Source organism: Polypterus senegalus, chromosome 4, assembly GCF_016835505.1.
Source record: "Polypterus senegalus isolate Bchr_013 chromosome 4, ASM1683550v1, whole genome shotgun sequence".
Taxonomy (NCBI): domain Eukaryota; kingdom Metazoa; phylum Chordata; class Cladistia; order Polypteriformes; family Polypteridae; genus Polypterus; species Polypterus senegalus.
This window is the reverse complement of record NC_053157.1, coordinates 42901377-42922719: the sequence shown is the minus strand read 5'-3', so window position 1 is coordinate 42922719 and position 21343 is coordinate 42901377. Positions and strand designations below refer to the sequence as shown.

Here is a 21343-nt window from a genome sequence, read left to right as displayed (position 1 = left end):
CCCAAATGTCCAAGCACCCACCCCGGGGGAAAATAAAAGTGCTGTCTATCTATAGAATGAAATGAAGGCAGAGATTTCAGGTTGAAGTGCAGCGTATTGATAGGCAGAAGGAAAGCACCGACACATCCGAAGCGACTGTGCTGTAAATTCTTGCCAATTCACCGGACATTTGACAGCCATCCCTCTGGTGACGTTTTGTCATTGATAGTGACATGACCCTCTCAGTCGCTGCATTTCAGTGATATTCCAGATAGTGGCTGATGGCTTGTCGTCGTTATTGTAGGCTGTGATGCGATTTGCTTTGTCTGATACTTTATGTCAGAAAATAAAAGTAGAAAAGCAAATATTAAGAGTTTCACTACAAAACGTAATAACCTCCATTTTCGAGGCCCTTGTGTAGAAAATCGCTGCTCCAAAGTCGGATCTCGTACTGAATGTGTTATTTTAGAAAACACAACATAAGCTACTGACCTGCAGGCTTACATGTGCGTTTTGGTTTCTGAGCGCTAGATGGCGCTTCCCTTTCAGGACAAACCGCGCTAAACAGTTTCAGCCAATCAGCGCTTTCCAAAGGTCCAGCGTGACAGACAGCGCGAGGCTTAACCGTCGATGGCGTCAGACGTGCGCTTCGCTCACTCGTAAGGAGTTGTTGGATTGTTTCATGAGACGTAGCGTTTAATATAACGGAGGGCTTAACTTACGTGCCTCTTAAATGATGCAGTATACTGAAATGCTTGCTCTACACTTCCGTTATAGGCAGTCGTAATTGTTCGTTTTACTCGTTATTATGCCTTCTAATTCCTCAGTGTCGTGTATCAATCAACACTACACTCAAGTTCCGCTTCTTTGACGTTCTGTCTTATATGTTTAATAGGCAGACATTTAAAGAGAAGCTTTTATTGAACTGACTGTAGCATACTTGTCATCTTCCTAAAATGACTTCATTTCTATGAGATCGTGACGTGCAGGCAGTCACTTTCTAACATCAGTCGAAGGGAACGGAAAGTTTCTAATTTGAAAGGGGCGGACGGACCTCCAAGGGGGGTGAGCTTTGGGGGTGGGGCTTAAGGAATGAGGAGACTAAAAGTGACAGACGGTGGTGACAAATAAAGTGGACGAAGACGTGAAGTAGTTGAGACCGGAAAGCTGCAGGTCTTCGAGTTTTGGAGGTGCGCTCCGTTTGTAAAGGAACCGAACTGAGCGATAAACTTGACGAGGCCCCGTCAGCTGTGAGCCCCCCCGGTCTTATTTACACGGATCGCTACAATACCAATGATTAAACAGAAGATTAAAAATCATGGGGGCTAGGAGCTCGTGCGGACTGTGCTGACACTTTTGTTTTGTGACATCATCTCAGTAAAGAGAGTTCGGGACGTTACAAATGACAGCTATTTTGATAACTTATATGGGCAACAGATTATAATTTTTTTTTTTTTACTGTTTTTATTTTAATTCAATCAAAATTATTTTAAAACATATTACCAGTGTTCATTGCTCGTGCAGATATGTAACGTTTGGTCAGAATAAACAGAAAAGTACCAAAAACATATAGTAGTTCTGATGCGTTTCACCGACAATCAACACAAATCCTCGTCTGTCTGAGTGTCCGGCCGGTGAGCCGGCTTATGACCCTCGAAGGTGGACGCCGTCCGAGGTCTCCGCTGCATTTGGTGCCGGCATAGTGTGTGTCAGTGCGGCTGCAGCACACGGAGAGGTGACCGACGAGAGCTCAAGTGATGGACACCTCTTCACCCTGATGCCCGGGCTCTTCTATCAAATATTCCTCTCTTGTGCTTTTTTCATTCTTGCCACTTTAGGATTATTAGCATTATTGAAAACGTATGTAAATAAAATGTCTGTCTTTTTTGTGAATGACAGAAGGAACGATGAAGGATTGAATGAAACGCAGCGTTGATGATCGGTGTCAAGTGGCAGCAGGGGTCAGCTTTGGGTGACTCGGCTGGTCATTTAAATGTGTCGGTGAATGGACGATGAGTTAAGAATGTAGACGGGAGAGCAGCTCGGTGTGATTCCGTTTACCTGATTGCTTTATTCTGCTGTGCTACCGTCCGGACGATTTCTAATTTACTGATCCCTCGACAGACAGCCTTTGGCCAGATTCTCTCACAAGGCGCTGGTGTTTTTGAAAGTCTGGCGCCAGGATTTCCTTAACCAGTTGCTCTTTCTGGCAGTCCCGGGGCTCCCGATAACTGATGTGGACGCGGCCGATGGCAACGACTCAGCGTGAAAGACGACATTTGGTAAGAAGTTACGCAGCGCACGCAGTTATTCACGTTACATCCGGGGGTCGACAACACGCACAGCTAGAGATCTGAAAATCACGGACTACCGCGAGCGCGCGCTCAGCGAGGAGAGTCAGGCGCGCAGAGGGACTGCCGTGTGGCAGGGCGAGTTCACATTGAATCCATCTTCCTTAATATCATCGGTTCTAAATTTAATATCGAACTTTTTGAAAGTTGATATTATGCTTTTGAACTTAATTTAAAAAAGAGACCTTAAATGCTAACATACTGTTCTGGGAAGGTCGATTTAATATTCAATCTATTTTCCTTTGTATCAAATTGGAAATCAGGCTTGTAAGATTTGATATCATACTTTAGAAATTTGTTACCGAGCTTTTGAAATTAGATAGCAACATTCATATCAAATTTAATAAACATGATATCAAAATGACAAAATATGATCTGAGTTTAAAATGCATATATATCTTAGTATTAAGCTCTCATATGAAATTTGAAAAGTGTGCTCTCAAATTTTAAAAACTTTCCTGCCTTGTGCCCTGTGTTGGCTGGGATTGGCTCCAGCAGACCCTCGTGACCCTGTGTTTGGATTCAGCGGGTTGGAAAATGGATGGATATCAAATTTCAAAAACGTGACATCAAAATGACAAAATATGATTTGAGAGTTTAAAATGCATATATATTAGCATTTAAGCTACCATATCAAATTTTACAAGCCAGATATCAAATTTAAAACTCAAGATATCAAATGAAAGGAATTCCAAAGTGAAACCAGCTTGCCATCCTGTCGGCATGCCCTCTCCCGTGGAGCTCCTTTCAGCCTCTGTGACTTGACCGAGCTGGGGCGCTGCCATCGCGCCGGACTGTTTCAGTACTCGTGCTGCCTTACTCAACACGTGCTCATCGGTTTGCTGGAGATTCTAAGTGGATGTGACTCCACACCGAGGGATGAGGTGTCTGCCGTGAATCCTTCATGGTGTCTCTCAAAGGTATTTCTTAACTTATAAAGAAGTGTTGCATAAGTCATTTGTTTAAAAGAACTATTTTCGCTTAAGCAGTAATCCATGCACGAATCCCAGCTATGGGACCCACGGGATTCAGCCTCATTACTATACACCACACTGACTGAGAAGGACAACTGCTTTTGCGTTTGAGCCAATGAAGATCTGCAAAGGAGCAGCGGACCAAATCGGCATCTGCCTCTGTGACATCACGGCGCTGGCGTGCCACAAGATCACGTGACGGGCCCATTCGAACCACACGAAGCAGTACTTTGAAAGCACGAGCCATCAGTACCCCGAGACGCTAGTGATGTGCTCAGCATTCTTTTTAGTGATTTGACTCGTTTTAGTTCAGCTCTCTAAAACGATTCGAATCTTTGAATCACTGATTCATTCACTTCAAAAAACAGTAACAAGCTATATATTCCAGTTTAAAATGTAGAGATTGGATAACTGTGTAACAACTTTAACCAACAAACAATATCCAGGGGTCCCCAAGTCCAGTCCTGGGGCCTCATGTATAAACGGTGCGTACGCACAGAAATGTTGCGTAAGAACTTTTCCACGTTCAAATCGCGATGTATAAAACCTACACTTGGCATAAAGCCACGCACTTTTCCACGGTACCTCATACCATGTCGTACGCAAGTTCTCCGCTCGGTTTTGCAGACTGGCGGCACCCAGGGTCAAAGCAGTGCTACTGTTCTTGTGTGATTACTCCTTATTTTCATGACGCGGCTTTATAAATACACAGAAACTAACCGCATATTGTTTATTAGTGTAATGCATCTGATTGTAATTAACTCGTAACAATATAATGGTCCAGGGAACAGCCATAGTATTCCAAATACCATAACTGCTTTAGCGTTGTTACTCTCACTTCTTCTTCTTCTTCTTCTTTCAGCTCCTCCCGTTAGGAGTTGCCACAGCTGATCATCTTTTTCCATATTACTCTCACTGCACGACTCGGAGTATTTATATCACTGTATCTGAGTGTGAATCACAGCAGCAGCTGATCGGAAAGAGAATTATCGGTATACAGCATTAAGCACACGCGGTCTCAGCCACTGCAAAACGTTTTAAAGCCTTTCCTGTACGGACCTCGTGGTTCAGAAACAGTTTAATCCCAAGAACTTTAAATGCACTCAATCAATTGCTCCTTGTAGAACGGTTTGTACTTATAAGTACAATCACCCCACTGTAAACTTGCACTACAGTTATAATATCTCACAACCTGAGACACTTTATAAAGCGCGTATTTACATATGATGACGATATCATTTTTAAGGTGAAATGCAGCAAAATATGTTTGTTAAATTATACACATAAAACTTTAACTTCATTTAAATAATCTATATTCTTCACTGGGAGTGTCGTGAAGGATAGAATAATTAAACATGAACTACGAAGATATTTCAATGTTCTTTAAACGTTTTGAAGAATCGGCGCTAAGCTTACAGATGGCTTAACATCTATTACAGAGCTGATTGTATGGCGATCGGTTACATGGGGAAAGAAAAGCACTGACTGCAGTGACGGCCACGCCAATATATATTGAATATAAAACAGAAAGAGAAAATAACAACACAGCTAAAAACGCAGCGACAAATTTTGACAAAAGATAAATGCTTGTTATGAGCACAAGGGTCATGAAACACATGTTTAATAATGTGCTTTAGCTCCTATCATCATGAAAATGACATCACGTATACATCTCAGTATTTTAGTTATTCAGAGAGCTGTAATATCACGAATGTAATGGACTCTGTGTCCAGTTGGAGGAAGAGAGCCGGTTTAAGAAACAAGTAGTGATTCACACACATAGAGCACATACGAGTAGAAGATCAAATACAAAACAAAGCATTTAACGTGCTACTTTAATTACAATGTAATTTTGAGAAACTGGTTAATTAAACGATTTTAAGATGAAGTTTATGATGTTCTACTAAATGACAAAATAAACTACGTGATTAAAGTGGAAAATTCGAGATTAAAGTTGACATTTCGTGCTTTTTCCCCACCGTGTGCCTTTTTCTCTGTACCCTAATAAACTTTCATATGACACTCAGGCAGTGGGCTACAACTCTTCTTTTCACGGCACTTTGATATGTGACTTCTTTTTATTTCCGCACTGTGCGATTTTGTGAACGTGAGCTTTCAAGTTCTCCAACACGCTATGTCACTCGATCAACTTCCTTTTGTTGATTATACCACGGCTTATTTGAACAAATAGTATGCTTTTCCTTTGCCTCCACTTGGTATTCGCTGAAATTCTTATATTTTCCCCGTGCTTTTCCCGTTGTCTTCTCACAGAAGGCTGCGCTTAACTGCGATTTATATTGATTTGCATATTCAAATAGGCGTAATTCTGGGAGGAGTTGGGGCGTTACATAAAGCGCGTGCACGAGCGTTAGTTTTCACGCTGATCGGGATTTATGTAGCGGAAGAACGTGGAAGTTGGAGTACGCACAGATTCCTGCATCTGGATTTTTCTGTGCGTAAACACATTTCGGCTTTTGTGCTTACGCCATGTTATAGTGCGAGTTCTACGCACGGCGTTATACATGAGGCCCCTGGAGAGCCCCAGTGACTGCAGGTTTTCATTCTAACCCTTTTCTTAATTAGTGATCTGTTTTTGCTGCTAATGAACTTCTTTTGAATTACAGTTTTTCTCGATTGCTAAGACACATTTCCTGGAAAGCTGCTCTCCTTTTCCCTAAACTGTGAACACAAAACCCAATTTTCTAGCTACATTCACAAAACCTCAGACTCAAAACAGTTCAATCTGTGCTCAAAACTGAACTATGCTGTCAAATCATAACTCAAGTCAATCTAAATGAAATACTCTACTGAGTAGTCACTAAACACTACATAGAAAAAAAAAGGAAAACACAATGCTCAGGACATGAAGCGGTAGAAATAAATGTTTATTGAGGCTAAATGCATGTTGCAAAACAAAATACCTGGGCATTTTTAACACTTGTACATAGAAAAACAGAAATTCTGTGCATTTACATGTAGCACTTGTGCGTAAAAATAAAGCACAAAAATATACAAATGAAGTACAAAGAAAAGAAGTGCATTACTCCACAGCCACAGCATCATTTCTCCGTACTGGGTCAGGCCACAGGACTTCATCTACATCACAGGCCACATTTTCTCTGGCCAGGCAACGGGGGAAAAAACCCCTGGCATGTCTCCACACCCATGGCACCACAGGCCAGTTCCATGGCTTGCAGGAGATTTACCCTGGTATAAGGTTGGCATTCATATACTGTACCTTCCACCACCATGAGGAGAAGAATTCGGTGTACGGTGGAAGGCAAAGATTGATAAAACCTTGGTTCATATTGAACCACTCTCTAACCTGGAGGCCAGACTCTGTGAAAACTCACATTGTCCCAAACAACGACATAGATGGGCTGCTCATCCTGCTGCCCTAACAGAGCATCTCGCATGTGATTGAGGAAAATGAGGAGCTGGTGAGTGTTGTAGGGCCCTAGAGGTTGGCCTGATGGTGGACAACACCATGATTGCTGATGGCAGCACACAGTGTGACATTGCCACCACGCTGCCCAGGGACACCAACAATGGCCCGTTGGCCAATCACACTACGGCCTCTCCTTCTCCTTTTGGTGAGATTAAACCCAGCTTCATCCATGTAGATGTATTCATGGAGTTTTTCCATTGCATCCAGTTCAAAAACTCTCTGTAGGAATAGATATATATTTTTGTAAGTGATGTAGGCCAACTACAGTAAATCACTACTTACAGTAACCAACATTTATGTGTCTGGATATATACCAACCTGTACATACTGGAATCTTTGCTCTTTGACTCTATCAGAGTTGCGTTCAAAGGGCGCTCTGTACAGCTGTTTCATACGCAGTCTGTTGCGCTTGAGGACACGGTCAACAGTAGAGAGGCTGACACAGTCAATACCCTCAAAATGCACATGGTCCTCAAATTCATACAGTTTAATGGTGTTGTTCTCACGGACCATGTCGACAATTAGGGTCTCTTGGTGTGGGGAGAACATAGATGTCCTACCACCCCCATGTGGCAGTCTTTCAATTCTACAAAAAGAGAACATGCACTTACAAAAATACACACATGGAATAGGCCTACAAACAGTCAGACGAACCCTCCATTACAATACTACAGTACACTGGCACAGTGATGTACTGAAACATGTTTACTGTGGTACAGTATATAGTACAGTCACTGTACACATGTAATTGTTGTCAACATTTACATACTATAATGTCAAAAAAGGTAACTACCTGTTCTCTTCTCTAAATCTTCGGATTATGGTGGACACAGTGAATCTACTGATGTTTGGTTGTACCCTTAGTCCAGCCTCCTGCATTGTCATACCATGGACAAGAACATGGTCAATCACAGTAGCTCTGATTTCATCAGATATCACAGTTCTTTGTCCTTGCTGACCACCTCGACCACCTCTCACACGAACTCCCCTTCTTAGATTTCTATCCATTGTAGTGCCTCACAAACCAGTGCTCTGGCTTATATGTACCCTCACATCATTAGCCACAAGTGTGATGAATTTTGAGTTGTTGTGTTCAACTGGTGACAACTGAGCTTTAATTGTGTTTGACTTTTGCCACCTGTGCTCACCATTATGCAACACAGGTGCATCACAATGACAATGTGTGTCTAAACAGGTGAAAAGTGCTTATGGTTTTGCCAAAAGTGTGACTGATTCAATAAGTGCGTTCAGGCAACTGAGAATTTGGTTCAGACAATAGGGTTTAGTGTTTTAGCAATCGAGAAAAACTGTAATTTGATTTGATTTGCTCTTGAAGACTCAGACCCCTCAATTTTTTTCTTTTTCTTTGATTAGCAGCCAAACGACGAGACACAAAATGAGCCAAAACAGGACCAGCAAACTGTGTCCATCACATTCTAACCCAAGAGTTCCCTAAGTGGTCGATATTGACCCCCTGGGGTTGATTTGAACTTTCATGGGGTCGATAGTTTCAATAAAAAAATGTGGGGGTCGACGACAGCAAAAATAGACCCCCTTACTACTGCTATTTGTTTGTTACTTCAAAATATCTGTGATTCCAGTAGGTACCTAATTAAGAAGTAAAATAATTCATATACTGAAATGCTTGCTCTACACTTCCGTTATAGGCAGTCGTAATTGTTCGTTTTTCTCGTTATTATGCCTTCTAATTCCTCAGTGTCGTGTATCAATCAACACTACACTCAAGTTCCGCTTCTTTGACGTTCTGTCTTATATGTTTAATAGGCAGACATTTAAAGAGAAGCTTTTATTGAACTGACTGTAGCATACTTGTCATCTTCCTAAAATGACTTCATTTCTATGAGATCGTGACGTGCAGGCAGTCACTTTCTAACATCAGTCGAAGGGAACGGAAAGTTTCTAATTTGAAAGGGGCGGATGGACCTCCAAGGGGTTGGGCTTTGGGGGTGGGACTTAAGGAATGAGGAGACTAAAAGTGACAGACGGTGGTGACAAATGAAGTGGACGAAGACGTGAAGTAGTTGAGACCGGAAAGCTGCAGGTCTTCGAGTTTTGGAGGTGCGCTCCGTTTGTAAAGGAACCGAACTGAGCGATAAACTTGACGAGGCCCCGTCAGCTGTGAGCCCCCCCCGGTATTATTTATACGGATCGCTACAATACCGATGATTAAACAGAAGATTAAAAATCATGGGGGCAACAGTTTTTTGATGAAAACACATTACATACCAAACGTGCAATTAATTACAAGTGATTAAAATGAAAAGTTTGATATCAATATTTAATATCGAGTACTGTACAAATTTATTAATTTCAGTAAGTAAAGTAAATGACTAGGGGGTTGACTGTTTTAAAAGTTTTTGGTAAAGGGGTCTGCGGCCGAAAAAAGTTTTGGAACTTTTGATCTAATCTTTTTCTTAATTAGTGCAGTTTTTCCAGCTAATTAACTTCCTTCGAATTAATTTTAATTGACTTGTTTTTTTACGATTTGATCCCCTGAATGTCTTCATCGTTCCTCGGAGTTTCTTTATTTTTTTTCCTTAAATGGCACCCAAACAGAAATGAAATGTGAAGTGAGTGAGCCAACAGAAGACCAACTAAGTCAGGGCCTCAAACTCCAACCAATTTCACTCTAATCAGCTGCTTAATAAGGCGCCGATTGTCGCTGGTAATTAATCCCGTTCTTTAATTCCATGGCTTGTTGCTGCTCTCATTGTGCAATGGCATACATTTGTGAAGTTATTGATTTTCTCTTTTTTAAGAGCACTGGTAAAATGTTTTACGGACCTGAGCAGGTCAGCAATCCTCAGACTTTCACCTTTCTTTATTTTCAGATATTGTGTGATGGACACGGTTTGCTGGTCGTGTTTTGTATCTCATTATTGTTTGTCTGCTAATTAAGGAAAAAGAAAAAATTAAGGGGTCTGAATCTTCAAGCACATGTCAGTTGAAATTAATTCAAAAAGTTAATTAGCAGCAAAAACAGGCCACTAATTAAGAAAAGGGTTAGAAATAAAACCTGCAGTCACTGCGGCCCTCCAGGACAGGAGCTGGGGCCCCCTGATATAAACATAAAAAGCAAAAAACTAAATAAATAATTCACACATAATAGTAATCCAACAAGCAAACATTTTTAAGGCCTAGATGTCAAAAGAAACACAAGACGTGAGTGCCTACAGGTCTTGACTATATATGATTGATTAGAGTTCTGGATTAAGCTAGCTAGCCTAAATAAACTGAACAGGATAGACTGTGTATGACCAAGTTCAGTGTGCCTGTAGTATGCGGTTAGCGTATGCTGCCGTTAAAACGCAGGCTAACAAAGTCGTACTGTTCGTATTATAAATGAACGTTTATAAATGTGTCTCCATGCATATATATACTCAGCAAAAAAAGAAACGTCCCTTTTTCAGGACTGTGTATTTCAACAATAATGTTTTAAAAATCCAAATCCTAACTTTACAGATCTTCATTGTAAAGGGTTTAAACAATGTTTTCCATGCATGTTCAATTAACCATAATCAATTAATTAACATGCACCTGTAGAATGGTCGTTAAGACCTTAACAGCTTACAGAAAGTAGGCATTTAAGGTCACAGTTCTAAAAACGCAGGACACTAAAGAGACTTGTCTACCGACTGTGAAAAACACCCAAAGAAAGATGCCCAGGGTCCCTGCTCATCTGCGTGAACGTGCATTAGGCATGCTGCAGGGAGGCATGAGGACTGCTGATGTGGCTAGGGCAATAAATTGCCATGTCCGCACTGTGAGACGCCTAAGACAGCGCTACAGGGAGACAGGAAGGACAGCTGATCATCCTCGCAGTGGAAGAGCCCGGATCTCAATCCCATTGAGCACGTCTGGGACCTGTTGGATCGCAGGGTGAGGGCTAGGGCCATTCCCCCCAGAAATGTCCAGGAACTTGCAGGTGCCTTGGTGGAAAAGTGGGGTAACCTCTCACAGCAAGAACTGACAAATCTGGTCCAGTCCATGAGGAGGAGATGCACTGCAGTACTTCAAGAAGCTGGTGGCCACACCAGATACTGACTGGTACTTTTGATTTTGAGCCTCCCTTCATTCAGGGACACATTGTGAAACATTTTTAGTTTATGTCTTATGGTGTTGACTCTTTTAGTGTTCATACAAATATTTACACATTAAGTTTACTGAAAGTAAAAACAGTTGAAAGTCAGAGGACATTTCTTTTTTTGCTGAGTATATATATATATATGTATATATTAGCAATTTCCAGTAGATGGCCCTCTAATGGGTCCTCCAGTCTGTCAGTGAGTTTCAATGTACTGCGAGTTTCGTGTCTGCAGTTTGCAAACAAACTTGCAATGGTTCTCCAGATCTGTAGGGGGGCATATTGGTTCATTCAGTCAGCCAGTCAGTGTACAGTGGTCAGTCCGGCAGTCAGATCGAACCGATCAATTTGTGGGGCTTGGTGTCATCTACCAAGTCAGTCATTGGCTTGTTGTCGTCACAGCCATTTGGCTGAAACAGTTTGCTGACAGGCTGTTTACTGAAGACAGCAGCCATTTGAGCGAAGTTAAGATGATAGCTCCGAAATGTCACTGTTGTCATGGTCGCAGTATGTTGGTTCAGAGAGCAAGACAAGTACAAAAGAACTAGTTCCTTCATTCATTGCACATCATTATTAGGCACAACCTCAACAAGACACTTCCCACACTCTACAGGCATCTCTGTAGTAAAGAGCAGCCTGCAGGTCTGGCATTCGAAGTATTATAATGCAGACGCACACTTGTAAATAAATGCATACAATAAAACAATGTGAATCACAGAATAAGTTAGGATTCATTAACCTTAAGCGGCACCAATAAGTCCAACCCAAGATGGGACGCTACTTGGCGAAGGACAGTCTGTCATATTAACTAAAACAACAGGAGCCAACTTAAGGCTAAAAAAGGCCACCTGGGTGTACTTCAGTATTTGTGATCATAAAACAGTTGATGTTCCGCACTCGAATCAAGTGCCTTATGTCTTCTGCTTCAGCATAAAATAATTTTTCCACTGTTATATCAGTTACTGCTATTCATAACTGAAAAAAACATGAAAACTGTACAAAGAAGAGGGGAAAAAAGAAAATGCGGAACGAATGAAACTAAATGAAATTTAAAAAAAAAAAAGTGCACCTCGACAATTTTCAGAAATCTCTGCCAGAGTCATCACACACCACAGGACACCATCTGAGGTCTTGTGGAGTCCGTGCCTCAATGGATCAGCGCTGTCTTGGTGGTCTGAGGAGGATCGACACAAAGTTAGGCAGGTGGCTTTAATGCTGTGGCTGATCGGTGTATGAGGCCCCTTTCGTCCCAAAATCAGATTCATGTTTTAACGTAATGGCAAAATGAGCGCTCTCTATCTGATACTGTTTATGTTTGTTACTGCATTAGCCACATTGTAGACAGGGAAAATATCCCAGTTTAAATCCAGAAAACATCTACTGGGAAGATACTTTCATACTTTTGGCTCTGTAAGCCACCACAGTGAATGGATTTGAAATAAAGCGATCATTATATGAGTGAAGTGTAGAGTTTCAGCTTTAATTCAACAAAAAATATCCTATGAGCTGTTTAGGAATGACAGCCGTTTTTCTGCATAGAGCCCCCCCTTTCCAGGGGCTCAAAAATATACGCATACTTGATTGACTAGCTGTTCCACATCTAGGTGGGTAGCAGTTCTCTTGATGTTTCAGTAACTATTAAGCAGTTTTAAAGGTGAGGAATTTGCATTTGGAAGCTGTCGCTGTGAACTCTCAATGAGGGCCAAAGAGCTGTTCATGCAAGTAAAAACAGTCCATCATTAGGCTGAGAAAACAAAATAAACCCATCAGACAGATAAAGTACTAAAGTACCAGAAACACCAGGGGCCTCATGTATAAATAGTTCTTACGCACAAAAATGTGGCGCATGCCCGGTTCCACGCTTCCTTGTGATGTATAAAAACTAAACTTGCCATAAAGCCACGCAAATTTTCATGGCAGCCTCACACCACACATACGCACTTTTCTGCTTGGTTTTGTAAGGCAGTTGGCAATCAGCATCACAGCAGTGCTACTGTTTCTGTGTCGTTTCCCTTTCTTTTTTAGATTCACATCCATGACGCAGGCTTTACCAAACACACCGAAATTAACTGCATATTGTTTACAAATTGAAGGCACTTGATAGTGATCATTCTGTAACAATATAATGGTACACGGAATGGCCAAACTATACCAACTACCATAGCTGCTTTACCGTTGTTACTCTCAGTACAACAAAGAAAGTATTTTAACCTGTTTATTATATTTGTGTGTGGTATCACATCTGCACAGGTTGTGTCGAGAGCACAGAGGATTACAGCTTACAGCAGATAAAACAGCTTCCATGTGGCCCTGGAGGACATTTATAGCACAGACTGCATCAGGAAAACCACCCACATCTGCTTGAATTCAACTCACCCATGCCACAGTCTATTTGAACTTCTTCCATCCTGCAAACACTTCAGAGCCTTTCCTGCACAGAACTCAAGGCTCAGAAACAGTTTCATCCCAAGAGGTCAATCAGTCCTTCAAGATCTCCCGGTAGAACGGTTTGTACTTATAATTACAGTTTCCTCACTGTAAACTTGCCCTACAACCATAATATTGCATAACCCGAGCCACTTTATGAACTATTTGCACTATCTGCACTATACAGTGCATCCGGAAAGTATTCACAGCGCATCACTTTTTCCACATTTTGTTATGTTACAGTCTTATTCCAAAATGGATTAAATTAATTTTTTTCCTCAGAATTCTACACACAACACCCCATAATGACAACATAAAAAAAGTTTACTCGAGATTTTTGGAAATTTATTAAAAATAAAAAAATTCAATAAAAAATTAATTTAATCCATTTTGGAATAAGGCTGTAACATAACAAAATGTGTAAAAAGTGATGCGCTGTGAATACTTTCCGGATGCACTGCATGTGCATGTATATTATACTTCCATATGGTATATTTGTTTATTGTTTTTATTGTATTAGTTTTTTTTTTTCCTATCATTTTATAGGAAAATTAGCTTATGGAGGAGATGCATATTGAGTCAACTGTGCTGGATGACAATTCAGTCTTTGGTGAAGAAGACCCCCTTCACAACATTTAACCAAACCAAGATCACTCTCTTGGAGGTAGACCTATCATTTTCAAAATCTGCAATCAAGAGAAGACTACATGAAAGTAAAGACAGAGGGTTCTGGAACAATATTCTTTGGACAAAGGAAATTAAGATCAATATGTACCAGAATGTTGGAAAGGGAAGAGTATGGAGAAGAGAAGAAACAGCTCATGTTGCAATGCATACCACATCATCTATGAAACATGGTGGAGGAGGTGGTGTGGCATGGGCATGCATGGCTGTGAATGGAAGTTTATCATACTGCAAAAGCAAATCAAGTGCTTTTCAAAGCAAAGTAGTGGCAAATTCTTCAATGGCCACGTCATTCAACTGACCTCAACCCAACTGGACACATGCATTTCACTTGCTGAAGACAAAAGAAAGTCCAATGGAGAAGTACAACTTAAGACAACTGCAGTAAAGGTTTGGCAAAGGACCACTAGAGTGGAAACCAGCACTTACATTTATTTATTTATTTGGACAACACCTTTATCCAACGCAGCATGCAACATCTGAGATACAATTGGTTACATTTCTTTTTCCAATTGGAGCACAGGGTCAAGTAATTTTCACATGGTCACACAGTGTCAGTGGTGGGATTTGAACCCACAACCTCAGAGTTTGAAGTCCAAAGCCTTAACCAGGTTCTTAGCCTTGGGTTCCAGACTTCAGGCAGTCATTGACTGTAAAGGATTTTCTAACAAATATTGCAAATGATCATTATATTTATGATTGTTAGTTTGTCAAATACTTTTGAGCCACTGAAAAGGGGGGGGGCATGTATAAAATATCTGTAGAATATTTTTGTTAAACCCCTTGAATTAAAGCTGAAAGTCTATACTTCAATCACATCTCGATCGCTTTATTTCAAATCCATTGTGGTGTACAGAGACAAAATAATGAAAATTGTGTCACTGTCCAAATACTTATGGACCTGACTGTAGAAGGTTGCATTAGCAATTTTTGGGCTAAGACTATGATGCAGCCTGGGGGATTTTGAAAAATCTTTTATGTATCAGGTTAAAAAAAAATAGCACTATTGTTGACAATCTCAAGGTGCTTTGCCTCTTTCTTCACAAGGTTAGCCACATGCACAATGGGATTCACTTCAGTTGCTCAAGACATGCAGTATCAGATAGTTGGCGTATCTCTGCAATGGTGTCTTTTATTACATTGCACCTTTTATTTCATCCAACTATTGTACCTTCTTTTCATAATTGTGTTAATTCTTGAAACACAAAAATCTCTTCTCTCACAATATTATAGATCCATCTAGGTTGATGTGATTCCATTTCCTCCCTCTTAACTATTCTGATAAAGGGTCTAACAGAGAAAAGTGGACTTAAAAGGTAAAAATAGATATGTAATTTTCCCCACCTCTGCGACACCTCAAGTCCAAATCTTGTTCAAGTTTTGAAGAAGGAAATGAGCAGATTTATTAGTTTTGTCAAGCCTTCTGCACAACTGTCATTTTAGTAAGGGAAAGGCCGGTTGTATCTGACACCCACCAATCTGATTGTACAGGGCCCACTTTTCAGAGGTTGCTTCAGATTATGTATATATCTGTACTGACATCACCAAAAGGTGAAAATTTATTTCAACAGGTTTTAAATTCATTGACAGAATCCTCTGTGTTCAACGTTAACAAATACTGCATATTATGAAGCTGGGAACTAAACACTCATTACTCATTGTATTCATAAATTAGTTCAGTTCACTCATTTTTTTGTCAGAACTCTTCACCATTCTTTGGAAATCTCTCAAGATTCTTCTTCATTCCCCCCTTGCATACCCAGGCAGCACTCTAACCGTTGTCCTCATTGGTCCTTTTCATTTTTTATTTAACGCAGATTATGACTGATATTCTTCTGAAGCCTGATGATTAACTTTCTTACATCTTGAGATTTTTCTTTATGCTCTTTTGAGATTGAGTGCTCACACGAGATTGTTGAAGTAGAATTCACTGTTTTCACATTCTGACCTGCGGGCTGCTGCTGGATGCAAGTGGCACTTACTCATGTCCATCTCATCCATGGAATGGCTGACACCAAAACGTGTCATCCTCTTTGACGTCTCTTGTTCCTTCTTGGCTGGATTTTTCAGAGACATGCTAGGCCTAAAATCGCAAGGATATGCAGCTTGTTAGACACAAATAGCAGAAACTAAATTGAGATATCTATTATAAAAAAAAAACTTGGGACAAGACTGACACGAGACGTGATCGTTTGAAGAGAGACAGAGACACTTTCACGTCCTGCGAGACAGGCAAATCACATCAAACTTAAAACCTTTGGAAGCAAGTTCCGTGTTACACATGCAAAGCAGGTTAGAGATAATGGAGGGTATGGAATGGATGGTAGGAAAATTCGAAAGTCTCAAAAAACGAGAGTAAAGATCACATTAGTGCAAACAAATGGAAAATATTACTTGGTGAAATAACGGAACAGCGAAAAGAGATTGAATAATGTTTGAGGATGTCTCGGGGAAAACAGAGACAAGGCAGTGACTTTAAAACGTTTGAAGCACCAAGCGAAATGCAGATCACGCCGCACAGGAGCAGCAGCAAGCCAGCAGCTGATTGAGCAAAGAGGAGTTAAAAAACAGCTTATTTTATTCCCATTGTATCACTGTTAAAGAGGGATTTTAGAGGAGTGACCGTGTCTCCTTGGGGTGTGTTCAGCCCCCTTCACAACAGCAGATAGTGCTGGCAGGAGAGGTGAGGGGGGAAGGGGTAGGTGAGTGAAGTGTACATCACGTGGCATGGCAGCAGCAAGCCAGCAGCTGACCGAGCAAAGACGAGGATTTAAAAAAAAAAAGAAAAATTGTTTACCATTTTATCAACGTTTAAGTGGGGTTTCGGATCAGCGGCCGCATCTCCTTGGGGTGTGTTCAGTCTCCCTCTTCACAACGGCGTGTAGCTCTTTGCTGGTTGAAGGGGTTGGAAAGCAAAACCCCCTAGTAGTAATAAAAGTGCTGTTGGTGGAAAATAGGTTGTCACAAGCATTCATAAGCCTGACAACAGATTAGACCACTTTCATTCTCTTTCCTTGACCAATATTACAAAGGCTCTTGTAACACATTAATTCCCAGATACACCCAGACCACCTGAAGGATATAATCTCCCCATTTGCCCTTCAGCCCTCTCGCAGTACAAAAGCCTAAAAAAAAAAAAAACAACACAAAAAACTGCTGATGTACCAGTTTGTTGGTGACTCTCTCAATCACCTAACCAAAAAAATAACAAAAAAAAAAAAAACAGACGTGAAAAGTCTGCCACCACTTGTGGCAGTTGGTCACCCACTACCTTTCTGGGAGATGACTGTCAACTTAGATTTAGAGATGTCAATTCTCACCACAATCACATCACACAATTTCAGTGCTCTAGAGATCATGGTCTGTTGAAGATCAGAGAAGAACACCTATAAACAGAAGAGATGCTTCCCCTTGGTCCCCAATTAGATATCCTGTCCATGAAAATCAAAAATATTAGAGCAGACGAGACACAATGTTGACACTAAGCAGACCTACATAAACATCAAGTATGTAATTACAAGTTTTGCTGTACACTCAGAGGATTGAATGGCATGCAGCGCCAGTCCAAGAACCCCATACTCTTGTACCACCTTCAACCGAATCCAGGATACGTATTTATAAATGTATTCCAAATTCACAAAGCATATGTAGACAGGAAGGACCAATTCACATGACTTGTCAATTATTTCTGTGTGGGTAAAAAGTTGCTCCAATGAGGAGTTTCAACTAATGGATAGTATCTCTGTTCCAATATCCCTTCACAGTCTTTCCCAAGGAGGCTGAAAAGTGTGATCCCCCAATAACTGAAGCAGATCTTAATGTTCCCACTCCAGTCTGCCACTCCCAAGGCACTGTCCTCCACGCAGCATTCAGAAGGTATCTTTGCAAAAATACGTCCACAGAAATCCAGTGCTGTTAACATTTCTGGTCCGATCACATCCACATCAGTCGTTTTTAAGTCAATCACTGTAACAACTGCAGTAAACTGGGATAGACCCAAGCTCACCTAGTGCTTCAGGGCATTGTCTCCCTTGGGGAGGGCATAAGTACCAGTATAAGGAGCTCCTCAAAGTGATTCTTTAAAGTATCTCCAAATGAGGAAAATATTTCGTACACACTTGCTGAGAATCTGGATGACAACTTGTCTAGCTTTCCTGAGGAGTTTTCAAACGGTTTTTAAAACATCTGTGGCCAAACAGAAGTCTTTCTTCATAGCATCACTTAATGTCCCTGCTAAAATTGCATAGAAGGAACATGCTGTCTTCAGCTTAACAACTTTCCTTACCCTGATGCCCATCTACAGCTCCCTAGGGCTGCTGCCATGACATGCATCAATGACCTTCTGGCCAACAGCTCCTTTTGGCTGCCTTTACTTCTGATGTCCTAAACAGGGCGAGTTCATGTAACAAGTCTCTGACCTCACCTGAGATACTGAAGCAACTCTTCTGGAGGTGGGGGTTAACTCATTATAAGCTGAGACTTTAGTGGCACCTTTACAGCTGCCATTAACATGATTGTCAAGCTCCCATAACTCCTCAAATTCTCATTTCCAGCTTGACCACATTAAAAGCCAAGTACAAATGCATATTTAGTTTGCTGTCTGTATACAACTATCATGGAAGTGGAAATTTGAATTTTGCTAGGAAAAGGTAACATCAAAAAAGATGTGGACACATTATAATGTCAGGTATAAATGCAATCCAGCTAAACAATATCCAGATACAAAATACATTTTGATGTTAGGTGTAAAGTAGTCTGCCAGTCAGTTCCAGTAGCTCCCAATACACATTTATAAGGAATTCCATCCATCTGAACCAGTTCACCACTAACAGATGATCAGCATCTCTTTCTACCAAAACATAAAGCCTCAGATCCAACAACATCACTGCAGTCGATCACTGACCTTTGTGCCAAGGTACATGGGTGAGCATCCTTGTTTTGAAACACAATTTTCATTATGGACAAAAATCCTATTACAACCTCACCTGGGTTCAAAGCAGGCAAGCTGCTCCTTCCAATCACATCCCTCCATGTATCTATCTTCTTCATGTGAGCGATATTTCCAAGTAGGACTACAGAGTCATTAGATGGTACCCTTTTGAGCACAGCAGCCGAAGTCTCTACAAAAAGGATAACAAACTAAACAGAATATTGGTGCAGACACACAAACAATAAAGTTTTCCTCTCAAAGTTGTACCGAGCCAATCCTCTCTGCCATGAGAACAAACTCCAAATGTATGATGCCCAACTAGGGGCTTGAATGTCTATACCCCTGCTCGGTGCCTCTTCAGAGTAGGAGATCAGCTCCTTTATACCAATGGTAATAGAGGGTGGGTGCTACAACAAGATACTGATGCAAAAAATCTGTGGATAGAATCTTGCAGAATTAGAAGCCTTTTGCAAGGATGAATGGGTGAAAATACCCCAAGTAAGAACTGAAAGACTCTTAGGTGACCACAAAAAGAATTTACAAGCGTAAGTGCCAAAGGGGGTCTTTACTAAGAACTGACAATGTTGGATGCCCAAACTTTTGCTTCAGGCCATTTTCCTTTATTTGGTATTTTGTATCTATGAATGATGGAAATTAAAAATGTAATCTTGCTTAAAATATTAAACAAATGTGTCATCTTTAACTTCACGTCTTTTGGTGATCAGTTCATCTTCCACTCACTTTACATATTCACTATAACAGACATTTTAAGCAAGGGTGTCCAAACTTTTGCATGCCACACACAGTATGCCTTTAAAATGCCTCAGTGTTACTGCTGTTTTTATCTTTAGCCAAATAAGTAGTTTTTCTTTCTTTTAAATAATTAAAATATTTTTAAATAATTCTTTTGTGCATTTGTTTATTATATTTGTGTGTTTAGAGTATTTATATACTTGTTTATTTTTGCCAAAGGGGCAATTTGTCTTTTTACTGGAGCTTAATACAAGTTTTTCTCCTTATTTCCTGTTTTACATCCTTCTTGGCCAATTACCAATTTAAGAAGATTGGGTGAACTCCATATAATCGGTTTTCACTCTGTGGAGTCACAATGTTCAGTGCTGCTCACTGACCACAAATGCGGGACCTTGAGTTTACAAATAAAAAAACATCTGATCTGGAAGAGTTTTAAACACCAATGGCATGTCTTAGCATGTGAAATGTAAGGCTGGCTCTGTTGCAGTTACACTGCATGATCGGCTCCTTCATAGATACATGGTCCCTCACATTTATAATAGGGAAGTTTATATTTTTGAGTGACTGGATGTATGTGACCAGAAGGTAGTACAGCAGGTGGCACTAGTACCTCATGGTTTCACGGATGCAGATTTTCTATTTCCAACCCAATCTTTCTCTACATTTTTTTTCTGGTTTCCTGTCTGTCAGGCATAGTGCAGTCATGCCCCATCAAGTGTTGTTGCCCAATCTTCAACTGCATGATATGTAGATAAACTTCATCTTCCTCATAACCCTGGGGCAGACAAAGGAAAAGCATGTGAGACTGGAGTGTCAAATTGTCACTTGATCTGAAAGGCTTTGATATTATCACTACACATATTTTACAATATTTAATTTAGTATACATACCATAATTTGATAAATATCAAAATAATCCAATATAAATGTAATGAAGTTTGAGCAAAATTAATACTTACCTGAGGTGCTCTAAAAAGACAAAGAAAAAAGCAATTAGTAAACATTTGTGGTGAGGTATTAAGAGGGACAAGCAGTAGTTTGGTGAAATTCTAAAAGGCATGTGAAACTGGGCTAGTATGAGCAAATGTGACTGCAAGGTCCGTGCTGGAGTAACATCCCCTCCAAGGCTGGTCCCGCTGTGCACTCTCTGAACCCAGAACTGGATAAGAACATTGGCAAAAAAGATTGAATTAACCTGTGAAGAGATTACCCACAGAACAAGTTAATGGACTGGCACTAAACGACAGCACTGAACTGGGAAAATAACTGCACTATTACTGCAGGTTAATGGTATTTGGTTAAATCTTACAATGTTTTTGGGTCAAATTTGACTTGGTTTCATTTTTGAAATTGGTAAAATCAAACTAAATGTCATCTGGTTATGAAGAAACTTTGTAACTATTCCTACATTTCCCCTGATTAATAAACAGTACTAAAAATTTTCACATTCCCGTAATTTGTACAGCTTCTACAAATATTTTAACTAATGTTTTCGGGACAGCCTTAAACCACTGTTGGCTTTAATGGATTTTTCACTGCATTTAAAGTGGCTTGCTTGTTCTCAACCCGTATAAACACTTTAAATGTCATCTTTTCAGCTAAGAAATGTTAAGACTTTAAGTCATTAGTTTCCACATGTCAAATTTTTGTACAATTGCTACACATTTTGAACACTGCCACATCTTTTGGGTTA

General features: G+C 40.4%; 1 protein-coding gene and 1 long non-coding RNA gene across 4 annotated transcripts; one reads left to right on the top strand and one right to left on the bottom strand.

Moving 5' to 3' along the window:
• The first annotated feature begins 865 nt into the window (after positions 1–865).
• Positions 866–14003, top strand: LOC120527296. Its single transcript, XR_005633311.1, has 3 exons — positions 866–2261; positions 13108–13364; positions 13831–14003. It is a non-coding gene; the product is annotated as an uncharacterized LOC120527296 (long non-coding RNA).
• Positions 6193–19704, bottom strand: LOC120527295. Of its 3 annotated transcripts, XR_005633310.1 has the most exons (5): positions 18954–19704; positions 16766–16908; positions 15951–16051; positions 7071–7338; positions 6193–6971 (listed from the first exon to the last, which is right to left on the bottom strand). XR_005633310.1 is itself a non-coding variant. In XM_039750546.1 (3 exons), exons 1-3 carry the CDS (start codon positions 7758–7760, stop codon positions 6762–6764), a joined length of 693 nt encoding a protein of 230 aa, XP_039606480.1. In that variant the 5' UTR covers positions 7761–8057; the 3' UTR covers positions 6193–6761. The 3 variants fall into 3 exon arrangements, 1 of the variants encoding a protein (XP_039606480.1); XR_005633309.1 differs by lacking the exon at positions 18954–19704 and having other exon boundaries at positions 16766–17142; XM_039750546.1 differs by lacking the exons at positions 15951–16051; positions 16766–16908; positions 18954–19704 and adding an exon at positions 7546–8057.
• Between the last annotated feature and the right edge of the window lie 1639 nt (positions 19705–21343).